General features: G+C 30.3%; 5 protein-coding genes across 12 annotated transcripts; 2 read left to right on the forward strand and 3 right to left on the reverse strand.

The window, feature by feature from the left end:
- Window positions 1-22: 22 nt before the first annotated feature.
- On the reverse strand, window positions 23-1,765 carry LOC127070707 (peroxisomal membrane protein PEX16). The gene is made up of 5 exons (XM_051009007.1): window positions 1,593-1,765; window positions 1,267-1,513; window positions 917-1,193; window positions 744-847; window positions 23-667 (listed from the first exon to the last, which is right to left on the reverse strand). Exons 1-5 carry the CDS (start codon window positions 1,714-1,716, stop codon window positions 412-414), a joined length of 1,008 nt encoding a protein of 335 aa, XP_050864964.1. The 5' UTR covers window positions 1,717-1,765; the 3' UTR covers window positions 23-411.
- A 70-nt stretch (window positions 1,766-1,835) lies between these two features.
- Window positions 1,836-5,917, forward strand: LOC127070697 (tetratricopeptide repeat protein 27). Of its 2 annotated transcripts, none has more exons than XM_051008990.1 (9): window positions 1,836-1,974; window positions 2,278-2,434; window positions 2,512-3,373; window positions 3,482-3,548; window positions 3,616-3,948; window positions 4,038-4,211; window positions 4,282-4,434; window positions 4,560-4,721; window positions 4,840-5,917. In XM_051008990.1, the coding sequence occupies exons 2-9, from the start codon at window positions 2,365-2,367 to the stop codon at window positions 5,425-5,427; spliced, it is 2,409 nt and encodes an 802-aa protein (XP_050864947.1). In that variant the 5' UTR covers window positions 1,836-1,974; window positions 2,278-2,364; the 3' UTR covers window positions 5,428-5,917. The 2 variants fall into 2 exon arrangements, with proteins under 2 accessions (XP_050864947.1, XP_050864950.1); XM_051008993.1 differs by lacking the exon at window positions 1,836-1,974 and adding an exon at window positions 1,998-2,240 and having other exon boundaries at window positions 2,358-2,434.
- LOC127070708 (carbonic anhydrase-like) lies at window positions 4,812-7,127 on the reverse strand. 2 transcript variants are annotated; one of them, XM_051009008.1, is made up of 8 exons: window positions 6,979-7,127; window positions 6,837-6,876; window positions 6,731-6,769; window positions 6,476-6,643; window positions 6,240-6,402; window positions 6,074-6,179; window positions 5,774-6,001; window positions 4,812-5,693 (listed from the first exon to the last, which is right to left on the reverse strand). In XM_051009008.1, exons 1-8 carry the CDS (start codon window positions 7,018-7,020, stop codon window positions 5,517-5,519), a joined length of 963 nt encoding a protein of 320 aa, XP_050864965.1. In that variant the 5' UTR covers window positions 7,021-7,127; the 3' UTR covers window positions 4,812-5,516. The 2 variants fall into 2 exon arrangements, with proteins under 2 accessions (XP_050864965.1, XP_050864966.1); XM_051009009.1 differs by having other exon boundaries at window positions 6,963-7,080.
- Window positions 7,128-7,403: 276 nt separating this feature from the next.
- Window positions 7,404-15,953, reverse strand: LOC127070694 (serine/threonine-protein kinase 11-interacting protein). 6 transcript variants are annotated; one of them, XR_007784607.1, is made up of 20 exons: window positions 15,255-15,426; window positions 14,266-14,909; window positions 13,886-14,182; window positions 13,546-13,739; window positions 13,118-13,457; window positions 12,654-13,016; window positions 12,500-12,578; window positions 12,240-12,414; window positions 11,993-12,125; window positions 11,741-11,908; window positions 11,263-11,346; window positions 10,533-10,668; window positions 10,300-10,427; window positions 10,085-10,207; window positions 9,833-10,023; window positions 9,652-9,749; window positions 9,368-9,570; window positions 8,917-9,224; window positions 8,244-8,789; window positions 7,404-7,953 (listed from the first exon to the last, which is right to left on the reverse strand). XR_007784607.1 is itself a non-coding variant. In XM_051008981.1 (20 exons), the coding sequence occupies exons 3-20, from the start codon at window positions 14,729-14,731 to the stop codon at window positions 8,595-8,597; spliced, it is 3,681 nt and encodes a 1,226-aa protein (XP_050864938.1). In that variant the 5' UTR covers window positions 14,732-14,909; window positions 15,433-15,756; window positions 15,850-15,953; the 3' UTR covers window positions 8,015-8,594. The 6 variants fall into 6 exon arrangements, 5 of the variants coding, with proteins under 5 accessions (XP_050864938.1, XP_050864936.1, XP_050864937.1 ...); XM_051008981.1 differs by lacking the exons at window positions 7,404-7,953; window positions 15,255-15,426 and adding exons at window positions 15,433-15,756; window positions 15,850-15,953 and having other exon boundaries at window positions 8,015-8,789; XM_051008979.1 differs by lacking the exon at window positions 7,404-7,953 and having other exon boundaries at window positions 8,015-8,789.
- On the forward strand, window positions 15,943-19,663 carry LOC127070709 (6-phosphogluconolactonase). Its single transcript, XM_051009010.1, has 4 exons — window positions 15,943-17,791; window positions 18,144-18,344; window positions 18,444-18,727; window positions 18,869-19,663. The coding sequence occupies exons 1-4, from the start codon at window positions 17,662-17,664 to the stop codon at window positions 18,983-18,985; spliced, it is 732 nt and encodes a 243-aa protein (XP_050864967.1). The 5' UTR covers window positions 15,943-17,661; the 3' UTR covers window positions 18,986-19,663.
- The last annotated feature ends 422 nt before the right edge of the window (window positions 19,664-20,085 follow it).

The following is a 20,085-nucleotide window of genomic DNA, read 5'->3' on the forward strand; positions in this document are numbered from 1 at the left end:
TAAAAAAAAGAGATAGATACCATATATATACACACACACGCGCGCACAGACATACATATGTGCGTATGTAACACGATACGCAGATTAAAATAATTACAAAAGAATTAATAAATATATAAATATATAACTTAAATAATCAAATCTTTCTTTTGAATTGGATATCAGATTGTATCTATATTGCACGTGTATTATAAAAAATTAATACAAGATAGAAATAAACATGGAATGTAAATTAAATGGTTATTCTAGAGATTTTCTACATACAAAATTATAATATCAATAATAGATTTTTTTGCTTGAGATACAATTTGATTTACTAATATTCTGGAAGAACTATTTATGTATTTGCAAGGCACTTTATATGACTTCAAGATTTCTTATGCATTCCTATTGTCATATTTACGATATTTTTTAACGGGACCACATATAAAAATACATCTGTTGCCAATGTGGTAAATATTTTTCTATTGGTTCTGTTAAAAGTTTAGCCAAAGGCACTTTTGCAGACAAAATTTTCAGTATTGCTATTATTTTAAGACGACTGTAATTGTCATAAAAAGGTGAACGTAAGATATATAGTAGTATACCTAATCTTCTTTGATAAATTTCTTTCCATTCTTCTTTGTTAAGCGCAGCTGCCTTTCCGTAATGATTAAATATCTGTAAACTGGAAAAAAGATTATTTCATACTTTTATTGTTCTTCTTCCATGTTGATATTCTTTGATTAAAAATTCTTTGCTACCTAGATAAATCAATGATTAAAGACAAAAACCATGGTTGCCAATTCGCTTTTCCGGTTGCAGATAAACAACCAAGATGAATCAATGGTTTTATTATATAAAAAGTCTGAAAAGAAAAAAAGAAGAAATTTTGGAACATTGTTTGATGTAATGATAAAAGATAATTATATTCGACCTCTGCTAATTTCAACATCCGTTTAGATATAAAAGCGTTATCAACATTCTCATTCTCATCCCTCATAGATGGTATAGGTGCCCAGACCCTTGTTTGTACAGATCTAGAGGTTCTAATACTTCTGACTACGATACCACTTCGTTTCAACTGAAATCCTTCTCTCATTTTAACATCTTTATCGCATATATTTACTTTATTTCTATTTAGTGGCTTAATGGAAGGACTTTTCACTAGATTTTCTTTGTAGACAAATATCAAGCATAGTCTCATTACAGCCCTATAAATCAAAAGAATATAAATTACTTTATCGTACAATTTTATTAGCTGATTATAATAATAAGCAAGCTTACTTAAATATTTGTATAATCGCAATAATGAGCCATTTCCCTGACTTTCCCCAGATTCTATGCGCGGTTACTTCAAATAAAGCTTCTGTATACTCCAACACGGTTAACCAGATTTTAATGTTTAACTGCAATTTTGGTATTTTCAAATTCATATACTTGCCACTTGATATCAATAAATCATTAAACAATTCAATTAAATTTGGTATGGAATAAATAAGTTCCGATGCCAATGTAGAATTGTTAAATCGACCTATAAAAAAAGATATGCCAGGAAAGAAAAATGCCCACAACGAAAATGAGAAATATAAATAGACTTTTAAATTTAATACCAGCTGTAAAGTAAGAGAAACATCTTACTGTACTCTCCAAATCTGCCAGTAATTGTGGATTAGATTGTACCCAATGTTTATAAGATGTGATCAATTCGAGGAATCCTGAATTGATGGCATCCATGATTATTTTGACGAGTTGAGGGTTAATTGAACTGTTAGTAATCTTTCTATAGCTTATCAACTTATTCTCTATTTAAACAGAAATAAACGTTTTGTGTACCTTCATGAATGTCCGAATAAAATTTCTTACTATGTTTCGTTCATAGTTGAATTCTAAGCAAACTGGACCAACCAGACGACTGACCAATGATTTGTATCTCTTGTATGATGACCTGCGCCAAATAGTAGACACGACCAACCAGCAAACGAACATACGACGGTAATTTTACGCGACACGATATTTAGAATAAAACGAACAATGAATTAAAATCTATGATCTTGACATACGATAATTGTCAACAATTAATTAACTTTGAATTTCATTTACTTTTCTTTCATCGAGTTTAATTCAATTTTCAATTCAGAATAAATTCGGTGAATAATTCCAAGTGATTTTCTCACCACGTGCGTTCTCACGATGGTTTTTTAACATAACAAATATCGATGATGATCGTGATCGTTAAATAAATTTAATATTAAATATGTGTATGTATATTTATGTATAAAATTCTTTATTTAATAGAATTTTCAAATATCTCATTTGGTTAGTAAATCTGTGTGCATTGAATATTATCGGTACATATGCAAATTATTAATCTGCAGAAGAATTATGGATGAATCTACAGAAATAATTGATAAGAAAATAGAAATTCAACTCTTGACAAACGTCGTAGACGAAGGTAAGACGAAGGTAACTCTGTAATTTGTCTATGGCGCATCAAAAAAGTATTTTATCTGAATATCATTTTTCTTTTAGCTTGCAGTGTAGTTATTATACGCAAAATATTAGCAGGACGATACAAGGATGTGATGTTTGAATTAGCATCTGCCAAACTACTTGAATTGCTTTGTAGCAGAGATGATTTACAAGAAATCATATATAATAATATAAAAACAGATACAATGGGCAGCTATGAATGGTTATGTCTAAGTATAGCATCTTTGTTTTACTTTATCGAATGTAATTGGACAGGCCCTATTACAGATGACGAAGGCATTGAATTATTATCGGTTAAAAGAGAAGAAGCACTGAACTATTTATCCCTACACGATGAATGTAATGAGAATGTTAAAAAGCCAGAATTTCTTTACCTATCTAAAATAATATTCTTAAATGAGTATATGCAAAACAGTTATAAAAGTTGTGTATGGTGGTTATTTAGAACCAATCTACTACATCAGTTTATATTAGAGGAATCTTCGGGAACGATATTTGAAGAAACGGAAATATTAATAGCAAATATCGGTACTTTAGATATTTTACAATCTAATTTTTTGGAAGCTCTATTTAATCTTGAAGTTGCACAGTTTTATTTGTACTATAAAAGAATAGAATGTTCAGAAAAATATTTGACACATGTTGAAAATATTGCTCAAGTGAGAATGGAATTGCAAGGTGCTATGGGAAAGCGAACGAAATATCAAGAAGAAGAGAAACCACAATTATTTTTAAAAGTAAATCTAGACAAAGAAGACACATTCGAGACAAGAAGTTGCGAGAACTTACCAAAGTCTTTAGATCTAAATGACGATTTAAGACTGGAACGTATTCAGTTTTCTGAATTTCAGGATGAAATTGGATTAGGAGCATTGGAAGAAGCCATTGTTTTAGCAAGACAGTACGGATATTTATTTTTTTTCTATATAAACAGATTTTGCAATATATTCCTTATAATAACGTGAAGCACACACGCACGTCATAAAATTATATTCTGTTTCTTTTGTAGTACTCAGCTGCAGTTATCTCAGCCAAGAGATAAACTTACAGACGAAGAGATTAGTCCATATGTAACTGTGGGTATTTTCAAACGCTTATCGCTGTTATACGGAAGGTAGTGAAAAAAAATTTGTTTGTTTACAGAGAGTAATCGATAATACGAAAAATTGGTCATTAAAAAGGACAGCTCTTTATTATCGATGCATTTATGAAGCTAATGACAAAAGAACTGTAGAGCGATCAATGTTACAAGCTGAATATTTATTAAAAGAAATGAATGATTGTAAAGTCACAATGGCCGAAAGATTAGACATATTTTTTGCCAGTGGAATGAAGCCTGTATGGTTGTTAGAAGAAATTTTGGCTAATATCATGCTTAGTCTTGGATTGGTGAAAGGAGCTTTAGACTTGTTTATCAAGTTGAAACTTTGGGACGATGTTATTATTTGTTATAACATACTGGAATTGAAACACAAAGTAGGATTGTCGTCAGTATAATGTGAAATATTTTTAAATAGTATTAGCATTTTAATAATTGTAATAAGAAACATGTTTTAACTGCATAGGCTGCAGAGATCATACGCCAAGAGATTGCTAAAAAAGCAACAATTAAATTATGGTGTTTGTTGGGTGATGCAACTGACGATGTAGAGCATTATAAAACAGCATGGAAATTATCGGAAGAGAAAAGTAGTCGTGCACAAAGGCATTGGGGATTCTTTTATTTTGCAAAAAAAGATGTATGTAAGCAAAAAACGATATATCTGTTTTCTGAAAGATTACCTCCTCATTTATTATAGCGTGTTTTAGTATGCCGAAGCTATACCACACTTACAGTTATCGGTTGAATTAAATAATATCCAAGAGGACGTATGGTTGAAACTTGGCTTTGCAGCATTGCAAACGGAGAATTGGAAATTAGCGGCAATGGCATATCGACGATATTGTGCTTTAGAACAAACCGTTTGTAAAATAAACTCTAATTTTCTTAAAACATTGCATTTGCATAATTTGAAGCATCTAACTTATAGTTGGACAATGATTGCTCTTCCAATATATCATATATTCTTCTTTAACATCAATTTTAGACCTTCGAGGCGTGGAACAATTTAGCAAAGGCATATATAAAATTAGGTGATAAATACAGAGCATGGAAAGTCCTTTACGAGGCGATTAAGTGTAATCACGATCGTTGGGAAGTTTGGGATAATTTAATGGCCGTTTGCATTGATTTGGGACAATTTTTAGAAGTACGCGGAATAATATGTAACCCATTAAATAATATTAAAGAATGATTCTTCCATTCTTCTTTCTACTATAAATAACCATAGTGTAAAATGTTTCATATTAAGCATTCATTTATTACAGGTAATAAGATGCTACAATCGCATTTTAGACTTAAAAAACGAGCATTCGGATATACAGATTTTGGAAATATTAACGAATGCTATTGTAAACGACGTCAAAGATGCCGATGGCAAATCATGTAGAAACTTGTTACTTCTACCGACACTTCAATTATTTGGCAGAATTACGTCTCGTATAACCAATAATTCAGATCTTTGGAGATTATATTCTGAATTAACGATGCTTAAAAAAACTGACCTTGATGATCAGAAAGCTATACAATATTTACAGAAGGCGTATCGTGCTGCTGTATCAGATCCCAAATGTTTTCAAAACGAGAATACAACTTTATCCGTTCTGCAATTGTGCTGTAAATTATCGAAGACGTATTTACGTTGTTCGTCTTATTGTACAGATCACACGAGATCTAAAAGAGCATTACTAGGTAGTGCTAAATTAGCATTACAAGGAGTTATAAAAAAGGTCAGAGATATATATTCAGAAAATCCTAAAGTAATGAAAAGTTTACAACAAGTTGAAGAACATTTCAAAGTAATTTCAAATGAATTGGAAAAAATGTCCTCTCCAACAGCCGATAAATTTTACTAATATTATTCGGTAAGTGTCGACGACGACGACGACGACGACGACGACGACGACGACGATGATGATGATGATAAAATAATAATATTTAGTAATTAATGCCAAAACCAGAAATTTGGATCGATGAAATCAACACTCGACATATTTTTTTTTAATACAGAAAGTAGGTCAAGCCGTCTAACAAATACCTTTCTCATACCAATATCTTGTAATTGTCGATAATTATCTGCAAGTGTGCCTTCTCCGTTCGATAGTGTTCTAAATTTGTTCATCTAACGAAATATATTATTATTCTTTAAAAAAGAAAATACGAATAAAAAAAAAAAAAACGTTAAGTAGCATATGATTGTACCTGTCGAAATGAGATTTTTACTGGCATTGAAAAAATAATCCAAGTTACTACTTCATTGCACGGTGGTGACGTTAACGATCCTTTATAAGTGTAAAAAGTATCTGTATATTTCGGTATTAAAGAAGACAAAGCAATTGAATTGTTCATCTGTTTTGTTTTATTTACCCACTTTATATCACTTAAGATGTTCAATATCGGATTAAGATTTTCGTTATCTTGTTCCTGTAACTAAATATAATCTTGTGATAAAATATGATCGTTTTCACTATATACAAAGTAATATAAATAAATTCTTCTTACTTGAAAAAATATTCCTAATACAGAAATACCATCTTGATAATTCAGGGCATGAGACAAGTTAGGATAAGCTGCATTTCTGTGAATTATATGCATTTCCATCGGGTATCTGTAATAATATTATTTATAAATAATATATTTGTAAAAAGAATCGTAAATTATCTACTACCTAACATTATTAAACGTATGCTCAGATCCTCTGTTATTTTTTGCACCCCAATGAAAATGTAAACTTTCCATTTCATACGTTTGGTCTTTCTTCAACATAGCTCCAAATATATAAGGTATTGGGAATTGGTTTCTCGGTATGTTACGGTTAATATTTAATTTAACTAAAAAAAAGAATACAAAGAAATAGTTGTAAATTTCTCTACAGCTTACATTATATATTTACATATATATTACCAGAGTGGCCATCATTTTCTAACGTAATAGGAAGTGGCAGCGGATTATGAAATCCAATCATTTCCAAAGCAGGAAAGGACAGTGGGATAGATTTAGAAGATGATAATGCTATTGGAGATTGTAATTTTCCAGCACACAACTTAAAGTGTTGTGCCCACATGTGTTGATCTAAAGAATTCAAAACGAACAATTATATAATCATGTTAGAAAGTCACTTTTATATAAATATAAACATAATTATGAACTTAAATTTACCTCGTTTTCTATAGCCAAAGTGTCCATAAGTAAATGGAACTAGAAAGAATAAGAAGAAACTAGAAATGAATGTTATGCTTTTAACTTAAATAATTTATTTACTTACATAAAATCAATAAAATCATAATAAAACTACACTTCTGCATCTGTAAATGTAAATATTTATGTTAGTGAGAAATGGTTTCTTAAATGAGAGATAAAAGTGTATCTAGATTTAAATAAAATTAAGTACCGTCAGATAAGTTTACCTTGTCTCTTGTGATATTACTGACTGCGTTGACAAGATGCATACGCTAGACTGAGACGGTCACACAGTGCTATCGTGCTTATTATTCATTCCTTTATTTATATGTTATGTATTCGATGAACACGTTCTATCATTGAACACAAGCTTGTACAACAAAAGTTTTATCCATGTCGGAATTCAATTTTTCTAATAATAAAAATATATCTATGGCTAAAAAAATTATTTATTTAGTTGGTTTAATGTGCTATATATCTATATCATCTATGAATAAAATTATAATAAACATTTGAAAAATATATTTTACAATAGCGAACATCCCCAAAATATTAGTTATATTAATATATAGATTATATAACTGTGTATATAACTATTTTTATTTATTTACTTTTTTCTTTCTTTAGGATTAAGTGCAATTATCTACATTACCATTTTAAAAAATTTATGTAATTACATTCGTTCTAAACATCTGTTTCTCAAGTGACATCGCATGTAACAACAGGTATAGAAAAGAGTAATTTACATACGTAACAGACATATTACCTAATTTCAAGACAATAAATTAACAAAATATTTCTTGGAAATGTTCCAAATATTAGGATTACGAACGGACAACATGTTTAAACAGATTGATAAACGTTTAAAGAAAAAATAATTACACATTATATTGTTAAATAATTAATTAAACAGTATACGAGCTTTAAATTATACCGATACATTAATAATATCACCAATATTGAACATTATCAATGTTATAGTTCTCGTTATAAAAAAATAAAAAAATAAATAAAAAAGAATAATCTTATTACAGTTAAATATTGAATAACTTCTATGGTATATGTACAATTATCCTTAAAATATTACACATACCACAGCCAAATGAGTTGTCCATGCAAAATAGGATGTATATAGTTAGTATATAATTAGTTTGTTTTTCCTTTTATCTATAAGCAGCACGCAACTCTTAAGATGTAAATATCTATAAAATATGAACAATAAGAAAAGTTGTTATGTTACAAGAGGAAAAACGAAAAAGAAAATTTTTAAATTACTATTACTCATATTTGTGCAATATTTTTATAAAAAACATGAAATTCAATTGATTTTAGGATATTTGATTTCATTGCCTAATATATTAGAATAAATACCACATCGTCTTATTCTATGGATCTTTGGACATGTATAATACATCATCAAGAATGCAAGAAATGTTGAAAAATTTACAAAATTACTATTAAAAATATTTTAAGTAATATATCAACGACTTACGTGTAAATATTTGACTTTTACGTATCGAAGATCGATATACGAAGAATATATTAATTAGTAGCAAACTCTTTGTGAAATCCTGATGATTGAAGATCAAAGATACATCATCTTATATACGTATTTCAAATGAAAATCTTTATATACTAAAGAATAAGAGAAGAATACTAATAATTGTAACAATGATATAGATATAAATTTCTTCCAATGACATCTTTCATCTAATTTCAGTTTAAAAAATTCTACAGCATCATTTCAAATGATTTGCGATAGTTTTATCGTCATATTTTGTGCCGTAGCACATTGTTTTATCATTATTATAAATCAAAAATCAGTAGATAGAAATGATCTGCTTTACGATTGTTCACTATTCAGTATCGATTTAGTAGTAATTTGTAGAGGTACTGAAAATAGTTCCTCCCATGGTGATTGTATTGAATTAATGACAGCCTCGACAGCACCTGTAGAATTAAATTCCAAGGTCCAAGTTTCTTCCGAGCCGACTATCTCGTTTAAAAAATTTAAAATCAGCATTGTATCGTAGTGTTCCTAAAATTGATTTCATTTCATTTTACGCAGTGTATTAAATGAGCATCAAACACTTTTAACAATATAATTAATGATAAACATGAATTAAAGAAAAAAGAAAAAAAAAAAAAACAGAAGATTCACTTACGATCCCCATTAAATTACTCATAGTTTGTTCTTTCAATACTACCGGCACTACTTTAGTATTTGGTAAAAGCCATTGCATATTATCTTCTAATATTACTAACGTGGATGCTGTTACCAATAATCCAGAATACTGTGACATTGTAGTAATGTTATGATATTTCAGTACTGCAGAAGAATAAAGCGCTAATATTCTGACAGCGTCATCATCGCTTTCATCTTTTTTAATACGTGATAATAAACTGTGCATTAAAGTACTACAATGTTCTGGTACAGAAAATTCAATTTTGCAATTAGCAGGTAGTGGAGGATCTGTAGATCAATTTTTCATTGATAATCGTTGATTCATTAACACATAATAAACATAATATATGTAACAACATCACCTAACAACATGATATATACATGTGTGCGCGCGCACACAAACACATACTCATACCAAATTTCTTTATTACCTGTTAAATAAAATAAAAAATTCGACGTTCTCTGAAAATCTTGCAGTATGCATAAGAAACTGATGTTGACATATTCTTCGTTTATTTTCGTAGGCTGTTCTAACTCTATTAAAATGCCTTGTTTAAATGGCAATGGCGCAATAGATTTCAATTTATCTATAGCCCAGCTGCATTCTTTGTGCAACCAACGCTGTGGATCCTCTCTGTTTTATAAAATGAAAAATATATTTGTTTGGAAGATATTTATAAAACATACATTAAGAATAGATAATAGAATTTCCTACCCTTCTGGTCCATTAATTTTAAGGATATAAATCTTTGATGTAGATAAAACTAAACATCCTGGAAATACCTCCTTTAAACTGTGCATCAATATATCGGCCTAAAAATATTAATATTAATGAAATAAACGAAATAAATAATTAACAATACAACGACCAACTATTAGGTAAGATTAAATGATACCCTAAGAAGGAAAGCGAGTTCTTCGCTTTCATATTCAAAGACATTTAGAATTATATGAAGCTTCACTCTATGATCAACACTAGTGAAATCTGTATAAGAATATTGCACACTGCTATTTAAAGAACTTGATTCTTCCTCAGTCTTTATTAGTAAAGATTTATTACTTCCTATTTTTATACTCTGTAAGAGTTCTAAAAATAAAAGTAATGATACATTATTTGTAACCAGCGTCAGAGTTTCGATTTTAAATACCTCCAAGCATCGTAGATATATTTGTTGCAGGTACAAGTTCTTTTTCGGTATTTATTTCATTATTATTACATTTCTTAACGTTTCTATTTTCATATGCCGTACAGATACTATCAGTTAATGAACCTAAAACAGAATTATTATTACTTATACTATTTTACGATTATTAATAATTTAAGAATAAATCCATAATGTAAGATCCACATAAAAATATAAACCTGAAGAACTACTTTCGGTTAATCCAACCATAACTGGACCAATTGCATCTGTAATCGTTAGAAGCGAAGGAGCAATGCCAACGGATTTTTCTTCCGACGATTTCTTTCTATTAGGAGTTAAATTTGCTCTGTAGATAAGGGAGAATAGATATATTATTTTCTAGGGAGCTATAGGTTGCGATTATGTATGAATAATTCAATAGCCGTAGATGGGTTCGTTACTATTTACTAACTTTGAAGCCTCATCCAAAACTTCGATGCTACTTTGACTTGGGTTACTAAGTATTTCTATATCACTTTCGTATTTTTTAATTAATGCACTTATCGAAGGCGTTGATTCTCTCGATTCTTCTAAACTAGTTGCTGAGCCTGTTGATAGAAGAATTGATATTTATGACAAATAATGAATAATATATTAATTGCTCTTTTGAGTTATAACAAATCTTGTTTCTACTATTTTGTGACAAGTACGAAATATAAATATGTAAACAAACAGTATACACTCAAATCTGCTGTTATATATAATTTATACATATGTCTAGATGCTATGGATATTATCATAGGAATGAATGATATTCAAATCACAAGATGTGTTATCTCAATAAAAATAAAACATCGTTTAGAAATTTGATGGATCATTAAAAAGGACGAAATTTATATATAAGCTTTCATGTTAATACAGTTATATAAAGTCAATAAGTGCTTATGTTGCAAGTATACAAGCCATTGCGTATCATCTTTGAAATTACTTTTTAAATCATTAATCGTGAATGTAATTAAACGTAAAATAGTTCTTTTCATCTTATAGTCATTAATACATATATTGTATGTATTGTATATACATATACAATACATATATTGATACTTGTAACATTTAAAGAAATATAATGCGCACTTGTGTTTTCATGATAAATGTTTGAAAATATAGAGTGCCATAATATAAATTATTGTGGCTGAGCTTACAGCAGACTTGGGCTTGGGGGTGAGAGTCGTAGTGCACCAGAGAAGTGGTGACGAATATAGCTCCACCCTCTGTTCCACCTGCACCTGGATTAGTATGTTATATTCCCAGTTAACAATTAAATGCACTGACAGGCAATCATTGGCAATTATGACATTCACACTCTGCTAATTCATAAATATTATTTTCACTAGAGATTCGCGTTTAATTACTATATTAAATTATTAATTTCTTCCTGTAGTAAACTTAATATGTTATTGAATTGCATAGAAAAAGCTTAGAGAAATTCATTATTTTTAATATATGTTATATATCTCATAGTTATTGCTATAGTATATAACACGCACGACAATAGAAACAACAATTGTGAATATTACAATGATTTACATCTTAATTTTGTTACAGGAAAACTTTTGCTTTCTCGTTTACTTATATGCAAATACAGAAAATTTCATCGATGTACAGAAGATACATACTTACCAATACTAGAAACCGACTCAGAATGTTGCAAATCAACCCTTTCAGGCATTTCCATATATTTGTTATTATGTACAGAAGTGGCTTCATTTTCAGAACGCATTTCTGACAATTCATTTGTTTCTATAACTAATGTACTTGCGCATGTAGGACACTTCAATTGTTTAATAGCTAAAAGAGATATAGCTTTTATTATTTCCATAGGTCTGTCTTAAAAAACTTTCTATGTTATTATAACATAGTTGTGTGACAAACCAGTTGCAGACGTATACGTAATGGCTGCATACTCTTCATCATGGGAGAAATGCGTGGAACACTTCATACATTTATAAACTTTTAACAATATAGGATGTGCACTCATTTTCTCGCTGATTGTTGACACAATTTTCTATTAGGCAAAAGAAACAGGAAAAAGAAAACCATTACCAATACAAATATTAAAACATGAATGCAACAGAGTGAGTAATTAATGATTCAACGGTAAAATGGGATCCATGCTTACCTTTGCATCCTCCAATTCTATAAAATATCTTCTATTTTGTTTATCTTTACGTTTTGTATCAAATATAATGTCTACTGTACTTGTTTCACCTCTTCCTAATACACACGACAGGACAGAAGCAATTGACCAAGAATATTTTACTTTTCCAGTTATAGTATCTCTTTCTTTGATATCACTGCAATTTAATTTAATAAATGTCAAATGATACGATTTTATATATGCATAAATATAATTTATGAGAGATAAAATGGGATACTTACTCGGATGTTAATTCTAAAAATAATTCTTCCATCTCATTCAAGTTTTTCCTATTTTGTACTAAATACAGATCACCCTTCTCTACGCATAAAATGATAATTATTATTTTAAATAATTAAAAATAACAAATACACACACACATTTTATAAATAATACCTAATTCGAGATCAAACAAAGCATTAGCAGGATTTTCAAGAGGAGTTATCAATTCGCTATTCAGTACTTCGTTATCGTGCATTTCTTCTACTTTATCAGCATTTCCATTATCTTTGCAATTTACGGCAATATGATTTATTACATTTTCTGAATTCGTATGATCCAAATCTTTATTTTCTATCGAGGATATCAAATCAATATTGTCCTTAGATGATATTGAATTTGTATCATCGTGATATTTAATCGTAGATGATGATGACGATTGCAGACCCATAATATCTTGAACGAAGGTTCCAGCTTGACTGCTTAGCCAATTTACTTCACCAAATTTCTCTCGTAATGCTAATATTTGTTTCTTGGTCTCTAAGTGTTCCATTGATGTTTTCAGAAATAAAGAAGAATATATTATAGATGTAGTAATATGATAGTTTAAATACACATTTGATTTAATTTAATATTTTTACCTAAATGCGAAGAGGATGATACATCTGATTTATTTATTGAATCTTTTTTTTCATGATCTTCTTCTGCGATAACAGCTTCCTTTACGTTCGTCTTTTTTTTATTTTTTATGAAACTTTTTTCCACTCTAGCACTTATATCTGATCCCCGATTTTTGATCAGGAAATCTTTAGAAATAGAAGAATCAAGAGATGAAAGTGTATTATCAGAAGTAGCTGAATTTGACAGAGAAACAAAGTTTTCTCTAGACCCGCTAGACTTTATATTTCTAATAGGAAAAACACGATTGTCTCCTACAAGCATTTTCTCCGATTTTGACAAAGGCCAATGATCTAAAACAAACTATAACGAAGATTGACCTACTTGTACTTATTCCATGAATAACTATATTTGTATGTAAAAATATTCTCATAAATTTTTAAGAGTTTACCTTATTATCGATTAAACATGGATGAAAATGTTTTATGGAAAATAATCGATGTTTTGGATGATATGACAACGGATTTCCTTCTAAAGATATCCATAACAATGCTGACATTCTTTCAATAGGCCACAAGACAGAATGTTCCGTTAAGCAGTTGAATGATAAATCTATCTCAGTTAAACATTCCAAGCCTTGTAAACCTACAGGAAAAAGATTTTTTTTAAATTAAAAGAAAAGTAAAGGAAAAAGAAAGAAAAGAAGAAAAAAAAAAGAAATACGATTAAAATATTTTGTTTTTATAACTAGAGTTGCATATAAAATTAATATAAAAATGGGGTAAACATACCACTAATGTCTTCGATGTAATTATTTTTTAAAACTAATATTTGAAGAGAATGCGTTGCGGATTTATTAAAGACAGGAACCATTTCCAATTTGTTATATCCAAGATTTACATATTTTAGATTAGGCAAACAGTCGAGCTCTGCTGCACTTGTTAGCAAATTATGACTCAAATCTAATATTTGTAGCCATGGTGTTAATTCAAAGGATCTGTCTAATTTTTCAAGAGCATTATGAGCTAACGATAAGTGCCTCAAAGAAGCCCATACAAATCCTACCCCGGCATCGCCACCACATGTCACTGTAAAAAAAATAGCGCCGGTTAATTATAAAAAGGAATGTAATAATATATAAATAACATCGATGCAAATAACGATAGAATACCTAATAACTGTGCTACGGTAGTAACACCCTGTCTTCCAGCACACGTAATACTTTCTAACTGGCCTCTGATACCTTGTATTCCTTTCACTAGCGCAATACAAACTTTTTTTAACTCCAGGTATTTCAAACATCTAAATTTGGTAATATCAATATGAACTTTGGCATTGCCGGAGTAATGAGTAAGTTTTAGACCAACTGTCTTTTGAACAAAGTCGTGTAAAAATTTCAGATCTCTGAATAAGTCTATTTTGGAACTATTGCAAACTTGAAAGGAAGATTCTAAGTCTTCCGCATCGTCCACAATCAATAAAAACGCTTCGTTTAAGTTGTAAAGTAGTGTAGTCGATAAGGATAGTTTGCTCGATGCGCTTAAAACTTTATCACCATTTTGACGAAGGAGTCTAACTAAATCCATTATGTCTGGTGTATTGGACAGACGTTGTGGACCACTCGTTGATTCTGACATTTTGCTAATTCTCTCGCAAATTTGATTATTATTTTCTTCGCACAATTTTATTCAGATGATCCGAAATGGAATAGCGAACCCTATTTGTTTATATCACGTATCTTCAGAACTGACGATTAGAAAATATGGACTTGACACTTGCATCGCGAAGTAAATTAGTACTCTTCTTAACTATTCCCTATAGAAAGAAACAATAACTTTGTTATCTAGTATGTATCTGTAGGTAATATATACACCATGATAAGAAGTATAATAAAAAGATGGAAATGTACGCGATATTAAGTTGTCCAACCATCGTCGTTATATAAGCGCGCAATGCGTTTAAAATATATGTGTATGATGGTTAGAAATATTTTTTTTTTGTTGAACGCAATAAAACATCGGACAATTGATTCTTTTTGTAGATATCATGGTTATAGAATGTTTACAAATTCGTACTCTCTACTTATAAAGGCAATGAATTATTACAATCCAATTATTTTGTTACGATCGTATATGAAACTATTTTTCAATGACTTATTACCGTAATAACAATTATCAGGATTATGGAAGATTGACGAGAGAAATCAAGAGAAATCATCTAACGTAAGTAATACTATTGCTACATTACATTCGAGAGATTAGATACAACAAACATAAAGAAAAGAGGGCGCGTTATAAGAACGTTTCAAGAGATCACACCATTTTCTAAACTCTCTTACGTTTAAGGCTGTTCGTCATCTTTCGCTCGAAGGGTGTGCAACTTCAGCGACAAGTACGGACAAAATGTGAACTAAATGCGTGAGCGGGAAACACTGTCGTCGCCATGCGCGTCTATCGCATCAGTCCGTAAGTTCGTTAGGTTATATCCCACTCGCGCGTAAGTTATTGATAGTGATCGGATTAGTTCGAATCAGAGTGGAAAGTGTTAGTCAGGTTCAAATTCAAACTTTTCATTTTCACGTTTTCGTCCCCACATTTATAACCTTCTTTAATGGTGGCGTATCCGACTCGGTGATTCGTGACGACGCAGCGCCGCATTTGTTCTACGATATAAATGCAAAAAAGATAATTGTAGTATTGCCAGATATGGAAAATGCAAGTATTTTAATATTTAGTTACAAACAGAAGAAAAATACTTTGGAATTTAACCGAGATAAGCAGCCATTCGCTCGGTAGTACTTGTATCACAATGAATGTCAATATATTACAAGTACTACAGACCCAGGTCCCACCGCGTGGAGGTAGCTGCATCTGGGGACCCACGAGATCTAAGATTCGCGAGATCGGCGTGAGCGAACAATCGCCGAGCAAACAAAGGACCTCTAATAGCGCCCGAACACTCGCGTGAGTGTTGGAATAACGGTGACTCTACTCTGAATTCGTGGTCCCGCGGTGTTGCATGCACAACACTCGCGGAGATCAATTTTCAAAGTCTCCCGAAAGTGCAAAATCGAAGTCTAAAATAAAAGAAATAGTACAGAATTTCGAAAACGAGTGACAGAAGATTGTACTTGCGTAAACTCTTCGTTAATCCTCTCGTTCGAATGGCATCCTGCGAAAACGTCCAAGCTCCCTCGTCGAAGTCCAAAACACTACTGAACATCAAAGGCCCGACTTTGTTGTCGTCTCTCGAAGCCGAGTATCCCCACTTCGCAATTTAATTCGAAGGTCCGATTTTATTGACGTCTTACAAAATCGAAAACTGTCGATTCCAAATTTCAACCTAGTAATAAAGCAAACTGTAGAAATTTTACAGGAAATATGTGATATTGAATTATACTTGCTTTAATTTTTAGTTGACACTTAAACGAAACTAGTTCCGATGGAGCTCGATGTTCCTTCCTCGGAATACGGATTAAGAATGATCGAAGTTTCGTTTTTGTTGACGTCGCACATAGCCAAGATCCGCCAGTTCAAATTTTTTATCTATAATAAAATGAATTGTCTAAATTATTCAAGAAATGTGTGATATCGGAATGTATTCGTGATCTTGTGATTGTTGAATGATTGAATGATTGAATCCAGTGATCGTCAAACTCGATCAAAGGTTCGATTTTGTTGACAGTCAGTATTGTCAATTCAAACTTTAGGTCTAGTACATTATTGTATTAATTGTATAAATTGCTTAATGCGTGTTTCAAAATACGAAATATCTAAATTAATGTGTTATCGTTTAAATGTTAGTGTATTATACTATTTCGAAATGTCGGAATTTTTAATCGAGATTTTTTCATATTTATTACCGTATATAGAACTGTATATCGTTTGAGCGAATGTACTTTTGTTTAAATATTATTTTATTATTATACCCCGCTTGCTTACAGATTGTTTTAATAATTGAAACATTAGCAGAATTATAAATTGTCTAATCTTTCCTGTATAGAGTAGAATTTTTATCTCAGACGTTAAGAGCCATTGGCACGATTAGGTAAAAACTTATTTTCTTATTTTTTCCATAGAATCGCCTTTGGAAATGCCTGAATGTGTTATTCTGGCTTCTCTGTCATCTCTGAAACGTCGCGAGACGCGTTTCCTTGCATTTAAATTTCCCGCCGATCGAAGGATATGATATAGCATAAAATAAGAATAATAACGAGGCTTAAAATTGCTCGTCAAATAAGAAGGATTTGAAATTTATGAACAAAAATAATTCAAAACTTCACCAACGCCCGCGAGAATAAAATTGTGATTGCTCTGTTCGTGCACTAATATTTAAATGTAATTCGAAATATTCACCTCACTCTTTCATTATTTCGACCTTTGATATATCTATATGGGAAATATTAGGAGCGAAAATATGGTATTTCGCTCTGAATGACTTTTGCGAGCAAGTATCCCATCTGGTTTAACATTGCATTTTTAGTCGGACATTTTCTTCAGGAGCCGCCTCGTAATTGTCGTTTTTATTCTTTGCTAGTTGAAAGGATAAAGGTTATTTGTACAAAGAAATGGCACAAACGACAGATATATTTGTCGAGCCACATTACGAAGATGTGATATCACGCTTAACTACGCTTCTAAAGAAAAATTCCGACGAAGCAATCGTACGCGATGATATTTTCAAAATTGGATTATCAGGTGATTAATATACTTCAATTTGTAAATCGTTTTTAAAACGTAATCAAAACAAATTCGGCGCTCTCTTTATGATTCTTCTGCTAAACAGCATAATTCATATTTTTTACGTTAACCGCATCGATATTTAACAATAACCGCTTCGATTGCTTTTGTATTTAATATAGTTAGGTTATATAGCGTAAAAGTTTTTTAATTTAATGTTACAATTATAAATACGTTTATGTCATGAAATAGAATAAAGTATTAACTTGTTTACACGATTATAACTTCATGGCTATGATTCATTTGCAACAATTTTATAAATATTCTATAAACATTATTTTCTTAAAATATGTTGTTTTACGATTATTAGGAGGATCTCTTGTAAATATATTAATGCAAACTTTACCCAATATATCAACCGATTGGAGTAAATGGCGTTTCTTTTTTTGCGACGAAAGAGTCGTTCCTTTTGATAATGGAGAATCAACTTACGGATTATATAAAACGAGTCTCATTGGATCAGTTCCTATAACCGAAGACCAATTTATCAAAATCGATCCAGAACTTTCAGGTATTTGTCAACATTTTTTTTTTTCACGTTTTTGTATTTGTGCTCATATTCGTAATTCGTTTTATTTTTTTACTGTATAATTCAATTTACTTTTCATAGCCGAAGAAGCTGCACGGGATTACATAAAAAAAATGTCCGTCTACTTTCCACCTGACAGTTTACCAAAATTTGATGTATTGTTACTAGGATTGGGACCGGATGGACACACATGTTCTTTGTTTCCTAATCACAAACTTCTTGATGAAACAAGTTTATGGGTTTGTCCTATTAATGATTCTCCTAAACCTCCATTATCTAGGATTACATTCACATTTCCTGTTATTAACAATGCTAGAGTGTGTATTTTTGCTGTATTAGGATCCAGCAAAGCTAAAATAATTAAGGTAAATATTATATAGTTTTATAATTTATCACTTTCAAAGGAAGTCTCTCTTAAATTTTCTTCTAATAAAATTCAATTTTTTTTACTAAATCCCATTAACTCTTATCATTTTTATTTTTGACATCGATTCATCTAATTGCAGAGAATCCTGAAAGATCATGAAAACTTGCCGGCTGCTAGAGTTGAGCCAACCAGTGGTTCCTTATATTGGATTTTAGATCAAGACGCGGCTAAACTTATGGATTCAAATTCAGATTAAGACAATTAATAAGATATTGATTCAAGTGTTTGTAACATTCCATGTTGTATTTTTCCTTAATGCTCGTGATGCTCTGTAACATTTTTTGAGCTTTTTATTTTGTATACGCATACAACTTGCATAAAACATGATCTGATTAGATAGAAAATTTACAATTAAATTGTTAATAATTCAAAATGGCCAATGTTAATTTTTATTTGTTTTACATAAAATGTCTTTTTGTTTGTTTTTTTATTTTTAGTTGGAAATGTTATATTATTGATATATTAAATTTAATTATTTCATCGATATGAAATATATGTAGAAATAATATGCCATTGATCGATGCATATTCTTAGATCAATCCTATGCTCAATTAGTTTCTATCTTCGAAAAGGTCAATTGCTTGTTACATAGGTAAAAATGGAAAGAAAGGAAAAGAAAAACGAAAACCAGAATAGCTATTATCAATTCGAGGTAACTTTAAATTTTAGGAGACATATGTTCTTTGTTGTATGTTATACTTAATATATCTTTCAAAATGAGAGGTGCAATGCATATTTTTGCATTGTAATAAAAATATCGTTATATTTTACATTTAAGGTAGATCTCGTATGGAGTTTTCTTATATACCCGAGACTTAGGATATAATGAACATACCAGAATGTGAATTAAAAATGAAGAATCTAGTCTGCACTGTCTACCTATTTTATTATCCATTTTATATATTAAGATTAGCGGCCTTTGAAAACGAAGGATTTTATGCAACTCATTAAAATTTTTCTAAAAAATTTATTTCTCATGGAAATATATATGTATATAAATATATACTCTTTACAATATGATGCATAAGTTATCATAATCAAGAAAAACATCGATATATATAAATAAAATCAATATAAAAAATTAGGCTATTTGTGTTCAATTAAAAATTATAAATATTATATATAAACGAGTCTCCCTAATCCTTACCTATAAATTTTCTCATTACATTTCAATTGGGATTTTAACAAAGATTAAATTCTTCTACTTAATCTTGTATTCAAATAAATTTAGGATTTCTGTTACTAAAATTATGTGAAACTACTTTTGCTTTATAACAAAGGTGTTAATCGTAACAT

Source organism: Vespula vulgaris, chromosome 19, assembly GCF_905475345.1.
Source record: "Vespula vulgaris chromosome 19, iyVesVulg1.1, whole genome shotgun sequence".
Classification (NCBI taxonomy): domain Eukaryota; kingdom Metazoa; phylum Arthropoda; class Insecta; order Hymenoptera; family Vespidae; genus Vespula; species Vespula vulgaris.

Bases quoted from the DNA above. Each gene is read 5' to 3' on its own strand.
- LOC127070707 (XM_051009007.1), bottom strand. From the start codon at position 1,716: ATGGATGCCATCAATTCAGGATTCCTCGAATTGATCACATCTTATAAA. The intron at 1,514-1,592 runs GTATTAAATTTA...CTTTTTTTATAG, and splicing joins TTTCTCTTACTTTACAGCTG to GTCGATTTAACAATTCTACA. The intron at 1,194-1,266 runs GTAAGCTTGCTT...TTTGATTTATAG, and splicing joins GCGATTATACAAATATTTAA to GGCTGTAATGAGACTATGCT.
- LOC127070697 (XM_051008990.1), top strand. From the start codon at position 2,365: ATGGATGAATCTACAGAAATAATTGATAAGAAAATAGAAATTCAACTC. The intron at 3,374-3,481 runs GTACGGATATTT...TTTCTTTTGTAG, and splicing joins GCCATTGTTTTAGCAAGACA to TACTCAGCTGCAGTTATCTC. The intron at 4,722-4,839 runs GTACGCGGAATA...CATTTATTACAG, and splicing joins ATTTGGGACAATTTTTAGAA to GTAATAAGATGCTACAATCG.
- LOC127070708 (XM_051009008.1), bottom strand. From the start codon at position 7,020: ATGCATCTTGTCAACGCAGTCAGTAATATCACAAGAGACAAG. The intron at 6,180-6,239 runs GTAGTAGATAAT...ATATTATTACAG, and splicing joins CATACGTTTAATAATGTTAG to ATACCCGATGGAAATGCATA. The intron at 6,002-6,073 runs GTAAGAAGAATT...GATTATATTTAG, and splicing joins TATTAGGAATATTTTTTCAA to TTACAGGAACAAGATAACGA.
- LOC127070694 (XM_051008981.1), bottom strand. From the start codon at position 14,731: ATGTCAGAATCAACGAGTGGTCCACAACGTCTGTCCAATACACCAGAC. The intron at 12,415-12,499 runs GTAAGTATCCCA...ATTAAATTGCAG, and splicing joins TTTTTAGAATTAACATCCGA to TGATATCAAAGAAAGAGATA. The intron at 11,909-11,992 runs GTTTGTCACACA...TATCTCTTTTAG, and splicing joins TACGTATACGTCTGCAACTG to CTATTAAACAATTGAAGTGT.
- LOC127070709 (XM_051009010.1), top strand. From the start codon at position 17,662: ATGGCACAAACGACAGATATATTTGTCGAGCCACATTACGAAGATGTG. The intron at 17,792-18,143 runs GTGATTAATATA...TACGATTATTAG, and splicing joins TTTCAAAATTGGATTATCAG to GAGGATCTCTTGTAAATATA. The intron at 18,345-18,443 runs GTATTTGTCAAC...TACTTTTCATAG, and splicing joins AATCGATCCAGAACTTTCAG to CCGAAGAAGCTGCACGGGAT.